A 12,952-nucleotide genomic window follows, 5' to 3' on the forward strand; every position below is an offset into this window, starting at 1 on the left:
ATGCTGATGATGATGAAGATGAAAGTGTGGGAAAAGTAAAAAAAAAAAAGAAGGGGAAGGGCGTGGAATAGTGAAACATCAATATCTGACAAAATAAATAAAAAAATAAACATACTCAATATCTTTTTCACTCCGAACGTCTTAAAAAAAACCAAAAACATGCTATTCTATTTGATTGGGCTAAACCTCATTGCCTTTAATGTCTCCGCCACCTCCCACAATACATCCTACATTATTCTTAGTTGTTTTCCTTCATGTAGAATGAACCTACAAGGCAAGAAAGGGTTTATTTTAATTCCGATATTTTGGTCCCATTGACTTGCATTGGGATCGGGTATCGGTATCGGCGATATCCGATATTTTTTGAATATCGGCCGATCCTATCCGATACCGATACTTTCCGATATCGGAAGGTATCGCTCAACACTACTGATCAGTGATTGGTGGGAGCAGGGTATCGGACCTTAATCAATTTAATATTCATGATTTATATTAAGGATAGGTCACCAGTATAGTATTCCTTGAAAACTCGTTTAATGACATATAGCTCTTTACCCCTATACGTGACAGTTAGGATGCACTCGTATGGAGCAAGGTCAGGAGCTCAGCTCATTCCATACTGGTAGACGCTGACGATGTTACACAGCTGCCATCTGCTTGGAACAGTAGTGACCAAAGAGAAGCAAATATTTATTGTCACTGTTAATCCTGGACTGGGTTATATAAATGGCAAAGTGTTCATAGGGGCTGCTGTGTTCAGGCACCAGCTCCCATTACCCTCCTCTAGCGATGTGATCAAATGGTGACTCAATGGCATGTTCCAATCTCTTAAAGAGACTTCAAAATAAAGTAACAGCATATATAAAATAATATAAAAAAATAAATATCAAAGTTTAAATCACCCTTTTTTACCGTTGAAATATAAACAAATCAAAGCAATTATAAATAAACAAACTTGGTATCATTGTGTGTTTAAAAGTCCAGTCTATCAAAATATAAAATTATTTATTCAATACGCTATAAATAATCTGTCAGAAGGTTTCTTTCTACCTCATCATAATGTAGGAAAAGAGACGCTGATTCCAATGATGTGTCACTTAGTATATTGTGTGCCGCTATTGTTACACAATCACAGTTTTTGGATATAGCTTGTAGCAGAGCTCAGAAAGCTGACCCCGCCCACACCACAGTTTTCTATGTACATTGTCTATTGACTGTAAGCTGCTTATCAAAGTAGAGGGCGGAGTAAGACCAGAAATCACGTGAGCATTAGTCTGGGGAGTGATAATCTGCTGCTGATAAAACATTAGTTGTATTTATAACAATGCAAACATCATAATAAGTGACACATCGCTGAAATCAGCTTAGCAACTACCTCATGCTGCCCTCAGACTACATTGCTGAAATCTGCTGACAGATTCCCTATTAAATGCCGAAAGGAAAAAAAATGAGCATACAAAAAATAATCCTTCATAAAGATCCACTGACAGAAAAATTAAAAAAATTATTGGTCTCAGAAAATAGCGACAAAAGCCACATATTTTTTACAAAGCTCTGAATGTTTTTAACCACTGAAAGGTAAAAAATACATTTTTGATATAGCTGTAATCAAACTAGCTTGAAGAATTACATTTCCAGGTCATTTTACTGTATTATGTAAGCCACATAAACAAAACATGTTAGCAGAATTGAGGAATTACATTTATTTCAAAATTTCTCAATTTTTTCCCCTTTTTGAACACACTATATGGTAAAATTAATGTTGTCATTCGAAACTGCAACTTGACCCACAAAAGCTAGTCAACATATGGCTATGATAATAAGACTCCAGCATTATGGTGTATAGAGGGAGTCAAGAGATATATCTGTCAGCTAAACAATTATCCAGCCTTTTAGATAGGTTTGGGAGGGATTTAGCTTAAGAAATGCTACATCTGTATATTCATATTGTTTCTGTGGGGTATTGAGGAAGCCCCTAGGAGATGGTGGCCCAGAGAAATTGCCCGCTTTCGACAGCTAAAACTAGTCTTGCTTTTAGTGCCCTAAGACATAGAAACATATGGGAAAATAGGAAAATTGTACATATAGATTAAAGACAATAAATCCAAAATGGTAACATTGGAAGTACTGGGACCTACAGTCTGCAAATTGTTTTATAGCCTTGGTACATTTCATTTTGGCAGTAGGAAATAACTTACATTCTCCCAGAGTTTCCACTTCAATGCTTGGACTGAAACTTCCATAATCTTGAGAAGAAGATGATGTGCGGATTTGGAAGACATAGACTGTTCCTGGTTTCAGGTTATGAACAGTTACGGCTGTCAAGGGTGTCTTTAGTGTGGAGTAACTTTGGTCTCTTTGGTCCTATGAGAAAACAAGGTATTATATTTAAAAAAAAATTCTCCCAAATTGTGGATCTGCCTTTGCTGCTGGCCTTGTAAAACTTACCGTTCTGCCTGGCCGCTTTCGAAACATTCATGCATTATACAAGATACTGAGTTAGATTCACATATCACATATTCACATATCACAGCGCCAAGACTCGAGCGCTTTTCAACAGCTGCAGGCCAAACTCATTCCTTTAATAGACAAATCCCTATTATTAGAGAATGCAAGAAATCTGTTATCTGAAAGCAAATAATTTTCAAGTGATATACTTTGGTTTTTGATTACAAGATGGGAAAAGATCTATACTTTCAGTTAAGAAAGCAATGAAATGCAAGGTGACTATCTATTGCTGTTATCAGTTATAACGAAATGAAATGCGCCGAAATGTGTTAGAGTTAAAAGAAGTACATTAATCTGCTCGACTTGGATCAGCTTTTATATACCTGCTTGAACTGAGCAGAATATCAGTTCTTAAAAATCAGAGTATAGCTATTAAGATAGTTCTGCTCCTTATTCAGAAAATGGGCCGACGATTGTAAAGGACTCCTGAAGTATGATGGATACTATGATAGATACTGAAGATATTTCTGGCTGAAGATGCTACTTACAGAAGGTAAGAAAAAGATAAGAGGTTTCTGCAATGTTCTATTCTAAAATCCCCAAACACCAACGGCCAAGAGAGCATCTGCAGTCGTATATGACTTGTGTGTATGTCTGTGTGAATAAGTAGTATGTGTGTATGACTTTGTGAGTCTGCGTGTATGACTGTGTGAATAAAGAATATGTGTATATGACTGTGTGTGTCTGAGTGTGTATGACAGTGTGTGTATAATTGTGTGTGTATGATTGTGTGTGTCTGTGTGTATGACAGTGCGTGTGTATTATTGCGTGTGTATGACTGTGTATGTCTGTGTGTGTGTGACTGTGTGTATGATTGTGTGTGTATGATTGTGTGTATGACAGTGCGTGTGTATTATTGCGTGTGTATGACTGTGTATGTCTGTGTGTGTATGACAGTGTGTGTATGATTGTGTGTGTATGATTGTGTGTATGACAGTGTGTGTATGTCTGTGCATGACTATGTGTGTCTGTGTGTGTATGACAGTGTCTGTATATGACAGTGTGTGTATGATGATGTGTGTATGACAGTGTTTGTATGACAGTGTGTGTGTATGAATGTGTGTGTATGACTGTGTGTGACTGTGTGTGTGTATGATTGTGTGTATGACTGTGTGTGTATGTGTAACGCCCACAGGGTGTGACAAGGTACAGTGGACTTGCTAGACCACTGAAGGTGCAGTGGCGGCTGTTTACCAGATACTCAAAAGACAGGAGAGTGGATCTTACAAACCAAAAGATATTTATTAACAAGGTAAAAACAAAAAGGGAAAAGGTATCAGAGGGAAAGAACCTCTGGATCACAACACTGTACTACCTACGCAAGACAACTTGGAGTGGGAACCGGAGAGACCAGAGTAGAGTTGAGGGACTTTTACTTTTTTAGGATCGAGTCAGAGGGGGCCCACTCGTTGGCACTTGGCACTGGCACAGAGCCCCTCATAGTACGGCGGTGTGTTTGACGGCGGGTGGTGCATCCCACTGCCAGAGACACTTTTGCGTACTATGAGGGGCCCTGTGCCAGTGACGTCGCCAAGGAGTATGCCCCCCCACCTGATGAAGGAACTTGCACTTTCATCTGCACCTTCCTCTTTGTCCCCGTGTAAGGTGGTATAGTATGCGGGAAGGGGAACCTGACTTTCAGCAGGGTCAGATTCTGGCTGTGTAGAGTGCAAGGGGAATGTAGTGGTCTGGGTCAATGTACCAACAGACTCAATTAGCAGTGGCTGTGCAATGGGCAAGATGAGGAGGAAACACAGATATAGGCCCAAATAATAAAGTAGGCTAAATGCAGTTCAAAATTGGTAACAGGACTAAACTGGCGGCATTGCTTAGTTCAGTGGAGGACAACTGTAATGAGTGGCGCAGACACAGTTTGTAGGCCCACAATAAAAAAGTAGGCTAAATGCAGTTCAAAATTGTTAACAGGACTAAACAGGCGGCATAGCTTTGTTCAGTGGAGGACAACTGTAACGATTGGCATAGACACAGTTAGTAGGCCCAAACAATAAAGTAGGCTAAATGCAGTTCAAAATTGGTAACAAGACAAAACAGGCAGCATAGCTAGGTACTGGGGTGGGCTCCTCTGCTGAGTAGCAGACAGTGGTAGTAGGCGCAATGTATTAACTGATCTAAATGGAGGCCAGGGCCATTGTATATTTTAGCTATCATCTATCATTTCAACAAATTTGTATTGGCAGTGCCATTGAAGGATTTAACAGCACAGACTACACAGTGGTGGAGCAGGGAGAGGTAAGTATTGCAAGTAGTAGAGCACTGTTCGAGCCGGGGGGTAACACTCTTTCGTGGGCGGCGGTACTGACACAGGGCCCATCATATTACGACGGTGTGTCTGACGTTCGTTGTGCACCACTACCATCAGAGACACTTCATTGTACTATGAAGGACCCTGTGCCAGTTCCATCGCCCAAGAGTGGACGCACCCACCTGTCCAGGCAAACGGCACTCGCACGGGTGCTTGCGCCAGGTGGTAACCACGGCCCTGTGGGGGGAGTCAGCCCATTTAGGGAGGTATAAAAATGGCCTATGGTGGACATTCAGCAGCTGCAAATGGTGAAATTATTGAAATCAGTAAGAGGAGGCCAAAAGCAAGACATTTTTCAGGCAAGCTACGTGTCAGCAGGAGAAGGTGGGGCAAAATAATTTGAAATCCATGATTAGTTCATTTTAATAAAGGTTAGATCATCAACATTCTGGGTAGCCAGACATGTCCTTTTTTTGGTCAGTATCGAACCAGCAGCACTGAAGACTCTTTCTGATAGCACACTGGAAGCAGATCAAGCGAGCTCCTGTAATGCATATTCTGCCAATTCAGGCCGGGTGTCTATTTTAGATGCCCAGTAATCAAAGAGGAATGACCTGTGAGGGAGAACATCGATAAGGGAGGAAAAGTAGTTCATAACCACACTGGACAAATGCTGTCTCCTGTCACTTTGAATCGATGCAGCACTACCTGTCGTGTCTGCGGTCATTGCAAAATCATTCCACAACCTGGTCATAAAACCCCCCTGTCCAATGCCACTTCGGATTTGTGCACCTCTAACACCTCTGCCATGTTCCTCCCTACGGCTCGTGTGAGAACCATCACCGCCGCTGTGTGCTGGGAATGCCTGAACCAAACGGTCTACAAGAGTTGCTTGTTTGGCAGCCAATATTTGCTGAAAGTTCTCATGTGGCATGATATTTTGTAATTTTCCTTTATATCGTGGATCCAGGAGGAAGGCCAACCAGTAATCGTCATGGGTCAACATTTTGATAATGCGGGGGTCCCTTTTTAGTATACGCAAGGCATACTCAGCCATGTGGACCAATGTTCCAGGTGTCAATTCACTGCTTGTGCTGGGTTGAGGAGCACTTTCTTGCAAATCAACATAACTTGTGTCCCGCAAAAATCCTGTACCTGACCTTGCAACGCCACCAGTTTCTATTGCCCCCTGTGAAGCATCCTCCTCCCATAAATATTCATCCCCATCATCCTCCTCCTCCTCCTCTTCGTCCGCCACCTCGTCCAGGAAAGTTCCCTGAGCAGACAATGGCTGACTGTCATCAAGGCTTCCCTCCTTCTCGGCTGCAGACGCCAGCTCCTTAATGTGCGTCAAACTTTGTATCAGCAGACGCATTAGTGGGATGGTCATGCTTATGATGGCGTCGTCTGCACTTACCAGCCGTATGCATTCCTCAAAACACTGAAGGACTTGACAGAGGTCTTGGAGCTTCGACCACTGCACACCAGACAACGCCATGTCTGCCATCCAACTGCCTGCCTGTGTATCCTCTCACAAATTAATTACAGTACGCCTCTGTTTGCACAGCCTCTTAATCATGTGCAGTGTGGAGTTCCACCTTATTGCAACATTGATTATTAGGCGGTGCTGGGGAAGATTCAGCGATCGCTGATGGTTCTGCATACGGCTGGAGTGTATGGGCGACCGGCGGATGTGTGAGCAAAGTCTTCGCACCTTCAGGAGCAGGGCTGGTAACTTCGGATAATTTTTGAGGAAGCACTGCACCACCAGGTTCAAGGTGTGAGCCAGGCAAGGTATGTGTTAAAGTTCTGAAAGGGCTATGGCAGCCATAAAATTCCTTCCGTTATCACTGACTACCTTGCCTGCCGCAAGATGTACACTGCCCTGCCATGACTGAGTTTATTGCTGCAAGTACTCGGCCAGTACTTCCGTGGTATGTCTGTTGTCGCCGAAGCACTTCATTTCTAACACAGCCTGCTGACGCTTACCACTAGCTGTTCAATAATGGGACACCTTGTGTGCAACACTGGCAGCTGCGGATGGAGTGGTCATGCGACTGCGCTCTGTGGACGAGCTTTCGCTTCTGGAGGAGGAGAAGGAGGAGGAGGGGTGGCAAACACCTACAGCCAAATGTCCCACTATGGCTGTCCCCTGTGAACCCTGCATCCACCACATTAACCCAGTGTGCCGTGATGGACACGAAACGTCACTAACCATGCCTACTGGTCCATGCATCTGTTGTGAGGTCAACAACTGGGTCATCTATCACCTCCTCTTCAATGTCATGTGCACCTTCCTCTGTGTCACCGTATAAGGTGCTATAGCGTTCGGGATGGGGCACCATAGTTTCATCAGGGTCAGATTCTGGCTCAGTACACTGCAAGGGCAATGTAGTGATCTGAGTCAATGGAACAGCATTATAATCTAGCTGTGGCTGTGCATCAGTGCACTCCATGTCCGATTCATCTTGTAATGGCCAGTTAACAATTTCCCGTTCTAACCCAGGCACGGTATGTGTAAAGAGCTCCATGGAGTAACCTGTAGTGTCGCCTGACGCATCGTTCACTTTTGGTTTGGGTGAAGGACACAAGGAAATGTCTTGTTCCTGACCAGGAGCATCCACTGACAACTCACTGCTTTTATATTTGGAACTTTCTGAAGAGGAGGTGAAAGAGCTAGAGGCTGAGTCAGCAAGGAAAGCCAAAACACTTTCCTGCTGCTCCGGCTTTAAAAGCCGTTTTCCTACTCCCAGATCATGGAGCCTTCGAGGCCTTGTGTAGCGAGACGATGACGATGGCTCAACACCTCCAGCCTTAGGTGCTATTGTGCTTTTGTCACTAACACCAGATGCACCACCACCACCATCAGTACCAGCTCGCAAACATCGCCCATGGCCTCTTCCACCTGACTTCCTCATTTTTTGGAAACTCTAACCAAAATAACAACCGTTATATGGTACTGTAAAACAAGGTAGAAGGTGTATATAAACTTGTTGAGATTTTAAATCTCCCTTTTTTGTTTGGGAGACTGAACAAAAAATCAGGCCCTGTGCAAAAAACAACACAATGTAAATGGCTGAAACTGGCTGGCTGTTATACGACAAACTAACAGGACAGAAGTATATCCGCTTTGTGAGAATTTGAATCTCCCCTTTTTTTTGGGGAGACTGAACCACAACTTAGGCCCAGTGTATATAACAACACAATGGAAGTGGCAGAAAGTGGCTGGCTGATATACCACAAAATAACAGGACTGAAATATATTTTTCTCGGTCAATGAATTGTTTTTTGACTATTTCTAATTATCTTGCAAGTGCACTTGTATGGGATTTGACCCAATAAGGATCATTTTGCACTGTCATTTTTTGACCCAATATGAACTACTTTGCACTGTCACCTTGAAACTTGGAGTATATGCTACAATTAATTTTTGCCTAGTGACCGAATATTCTTTATAAACAGTCATGAATACATGTGCAGCAGCAATTTTGCATTGTCACTTGAAAACTCTGATATTTGCTGCAAGGAATTTTCTTCCAGTGATTAATGAATTTTCATGGATGTATGTGTAGTGGCAATTTTGGGTAATCTTATCTGGATACCTGCGGTTCCCTTCGTCTACCTTTGCTATGAAATTTTGTTCTGATTTTGAGGCACTGTTTTTAATTGTGTGTATTGTTTATATGTGAATAAAGGTTTCTTTTTAACTACTAAACACTTCGTGACTGAGTACAGTTTAATAACTTTATGGTCAATATGTTTATATCAAGTTTGGAGTGTTGCCCATCCGTAACTTGAGGTTGGTGCGTTATGTTTATTAAACTAACAGAACTTCAATATATCCACTTTGTGATAATTTGAATCTCACATTTTTTGGTGGGATACTAAACCAAACCTCAGGCCCTGTGCATAAAACAACACAATGTAAGTGGCAGAAAGTGGCTGGTTGATATACCACAAACTAACAGGACTGAAATATATCCACTTTATGATAATTTGAATCTCACTTATTTTTTGGGGAGACTAAACCAAACCTCATGCCCAATGTATAAAACAACACAATGTAAGTGGCAGAAAGTGACTGGCTGATATACGACAAACTAACAGGACAGAAGTATATCCACTTTGTGATAATTTGAATCTCCCTCTTTTTTTTTGGAGCCTGAACCACAACTTAGGCCCAATGTATATAACAACGCAATCTAAGTATGGCAGAAAGTGGCTGGCTGATATACGACAAACTAACAGGACAGAAGTATATCCACTTTGTGATAATATGAATCTCACTTTTTTGGGGTGGAAACTAAACCAAACCTCAGGCCCTGTGCATAAAACAACACAATGTAAGTGGCAGAAAGTGGCTGGCTGATATACCACAAACTAACAGGACTGAAATATATCCACTTTGTGATAATTTGAATCTCACTTTTTTGGGGGGAGACTAAACCAAACCTCAGGCCCTGTGCATAAAACAACACAATGTAAGTGGCAGAAAGTGGCTGGAAGATATATGAAAAAATACAAGGACTGTAGTACAATTTCAATCTCTCTACAATGATCTCAGGACAAGTATGGCAGCAATAAAAAGGACTGCTGCACACAAAAGTGTGGACAAATAAACAAGATAACTGTGCAGAACGGAGCAACAGGATATTTGCTTTTAAGAAAGCAGTTGGTTTGCACAGCAGCGTGAAAACAGCAATGCAGCTATCAGGGAGCCTTATAGGGCAGCCTAATAAGCTACAGAGCTGATGCACAAAAATATAGCCTCCACTGTCCCTGCAAAAAAATGGTGGTGTTGGACAGTGGAAATCACTACAGCACAAGCAGTTTCGGGGTTAATCTTCCTTCCCTAACTATATCCCTTCTTCTGATGAAGCTGTGGCAACCTCTCCCTGTGCTACGATCGGAAGAAGTGAGATGGCTGTCAGCGTGCATGCCCCTTTATAGCCCCTGTGATGCCGCAGAAAGCAAGCCAATCACTGTCATGCCCTTCTCTAAGATGGTGGAGACCGAGACCTATGTCATCATGCAGCCCACACTTTGCGTCCTCCTTCATTGGCTGAAAAATGGCACTGAATGCGTCATACGAAACGTGACTTTGGCGCGAAGATCGCCGACCTCATGGCAGATCCCACACTAGGATCGGGTCGGGTTTCATGAAACCAGACTTTGCCGAAAGTCAGAGATTTTTGAATTTGTCCAATCCGTTTTGCTCAACCCTAGACCAGAGGAGTCCAGGATGGGAATCGCTAGAAGAGGACTCTGTGAAAATAGAGATGGAAATAAAGTGCAGAGCACAGCAGAGCATGGCCTGAAGCTGAGGCAACATCCAGAGAAAGAACACGTTGCCCAGGCACCTTCCTTAAGGGGAGGGTGCTGTTTATGCACAGAGCATCATAGCACAGACAGCCCTAACAGCGAACAGGTGCCCTGCTGTTTCAAGTATGTGCAGGAAGCGGAGCGCAGCTCCTAAGAGCATTTCAAGGAGACCTTGCAAGAGGATGTAGGTTCTTAGCAGAGAAAGGAGCCGCTGATCTTCTGGAGCCACGGACAGGGTGAGTAAAGCTGTGTGAGAGGCGCCGGTCTCCCTGCGCAGCGGAGACCGGACCTGCGGCTGAGGGCATTACAGTATGATTGTGTGTATGACTGTGTGTGTATGACTGTGTGTGTGTCTGTGTGTATGACTGTGTGTGTGTATGATTGTGTGTGTATTACTGTGTATGTCTGTGTGTGTATGACAGTGAGTGTGTATGATTGTGTGTGTATGACAGTGTGTGTGTGACAGTGTGTGTATGACTGTGTATCTGTGTGTATGACAGTATGTGTGTATGATTGTGTGTATGACTGTGTATGTCTGTGTGTGTATGACAGTGTGTGTATGATTGTGTGTATGACAGTGTGTGTATGACAGTGTGTGTATATGACTGAGTGCATGACTATGTGTGTCTGTGTGTGTATGACAGTGTGTGTGTATAATTGTGTGTATATGACAGTGTGTGTATGACAGTGTGTGTGTATGACTGTGTGCATGACTGTGTGTGTCTGTGTGTGTATGACAGTGTGTGTATGACAGTGTGTGTGTATAATTGTGTGTATATGACAGTGTGTGTATGACAGTGTGTGTGTATGATTGTGTGTGTATGACTGTGTGTATGATTGTGTGTATGACTGTGTGTGTATGATTGTGTGTATGACTGTGTGTGTATGATTGTGTGTATGACTGTGTGTGTGTGTATGACTGTGTGTATGATTGTGTGTTTATGACTGTGTGTGCCTATGTGTATGACTGTGTGTGTGTTTATGATTGTGTGTATGACTGTGTGTGTGTGCATAAAGAGTACTGTACTGTGTGTGTGAATAAGGAGTAGTTGTGGATAAGTTGCGGTGTCAGACATAATCAATAAATCAAAGCGTCAATCTGTTGAAACTTAATAACATGTCCTATTGATGGATGATACATTTGGTACATTTTTAGACTGGCTTGTTTTTGTCAATTAATAGTTGCCTCTACGCTATAAATTTGCTCAAAAATATGGTCTCAATTTTGGTATACTGGGTGTTAACTCAAGTTTTACCCGATTTCCAGTAAAGCCAAACCTCTTGTGAACAAGTTGAAAAAAGCATCTAAAACAAATAGTAATGTAGTGCAAGGGATGTTATACCTTACTCACATGCAAGTATAAGACATTTCATCAAAATTTGTAAGACAAATCATTAGCGGAACCTACAGAGCCCTTTGGCTCTACAGTGGGGCAAAAAAGTATTTAGTCAGTCAGCAATAGTGCAAGTTCCACCACTTAAAAAGATGAGAGGCGTCTGTAATTTACATCATAGGTAGACCTCAACTATGGGAGACAAACTGAGAAAAAAAAATCCAGAAAATCACATTGTCTGTTTTTTTAACAATTTATTTGCATATTATGGTGGAAAATAAGTATTTGGTCAGAAACAAACAATCAAGATTTCTGGCTCTCACAGACCTGTAACTTCTTCTTTAAGAGTCTCCTCTTTCCTCCACTCATTACCTGTAGTAATGGCACCTGTTTAAACTTCTTATCAGTATAAAAAGACACCTGTGCACACCCTCAAACAGTCTGACTCCAAACTCTACTATGGTGAAGACCAAAGAGCTGTCAAAGGACACCAGAAACAAAATTGTAGCCCTGCACCAGGCTGGGAAGACTGAATCTGCAATAGCCAACCAGCTTGGAGTGAAGAAATCAACAGTGGGAGCAATAATTAGAAAATGGAAGACATACAAGACCACTGATAATCTCCCTCGATCTGGGGCTCCACGCAAAATCCCACCCCGTGGGGTCAGAATGATCACAAGAATGGTGAGCAAAAATACCAGAACCACGCGGGGGGACCTAGTGAATGAACTGCAGAGAGCTGGGACCAATGTAACAAGGCCTACCATAAGTAACACACTACGCCACCATGGACTCAGATCCTGCAGTGCCAGACGTGTCCCACTGCTTAAGCCAGTACATGTCCGGGCCCGTCTGAAGTTTGCTAGAGAGCATTTGGATGATCCAGAGGAGTTTTGGGAGAATGTCCTATGGTCTGATGAAACCAAACTGGAACTGTTTGGTAGAAACACAACTTGTCGTGTTTGGAGGAAAAAGAATACTGAGTTGCATCCATCAAACACCATACCTACTGTAAGGCATGGTGGTGGAAACATCATGCTTTGGGGCTGTTTCTCTGCAAAGGGGCCAGGACGACTGATCCAGGTACATGAAAGAATGAATGGGGCCATGTATCGTGAGATTTTGAGTGCAAACCTCCTTCCATCAGCAAGGCCATTGAAGATGAAACGTGGCTGGGTCTTTCAACATGACAATGATCCAAAGCACACCGCCAGGACAACGAAGGAGTGGTTTCGTAAGAAGCATTTCAAGGTCCTGGAGTGGCCTAGCCAGTCTCCAGATCTCAACCCTATAGAAAACCTTTGGAGGGAGTTGAAAGTCCGTGTTGCCAAGCGAAAAGCCAAAAACATCACTGCTCTAGAGGAGATCTGCATGGAGGAAAGGGCCAACATACCAATAACAGTGTGTGGCAACCTTGTGAAGACTTACAGAAAACGTTTGACCTCTGTCATTGCCAACAAAGGATATATTACAAAGTATTGAGATGAAATTTTGTTTCTGACCAAATACTTATTTTCCACCATAA

General features: G+C 42.6%; 1 protein-coding gene across 1 annotated transcript in view; it reads right to left on the reverse strand.

Moving 5' to 3' along the window:
* The window catches only part of EPHA10 (EPH receptor A10), a 1,463,996-nt gene that overhangs the window by 423,818 nt on the left and 1,027,226 nt on the right, over positions 1-12,952 (reverse strand). Inside the window, exon 7 of the mRNA XM_069756914.1 lies at positions 2,199-2,364. Within this exon, the coding sequence (XP_069613015.1) occupies positions 2,199-2,364 (166 nt within the window). The remainder of the gene's footprint in view (positions 1-2,198; positions 2,365-12,952) is intronic.

Source organism: Ranitomeya imitator, chromosome 3 (assembly GCF_032444005.1).
Source record: "Ranitomeya imitator isolate aRanImi1 chromosome 3, aRanImi1.pri, whole genome shotgun sequence".
NCBI classification, from domain to species: Eukaryota; Metazoa; Chordata; class Amphibia; order Anura; family Dendrobatidae; genus Ranitomeya; species Ranitomeya imitator.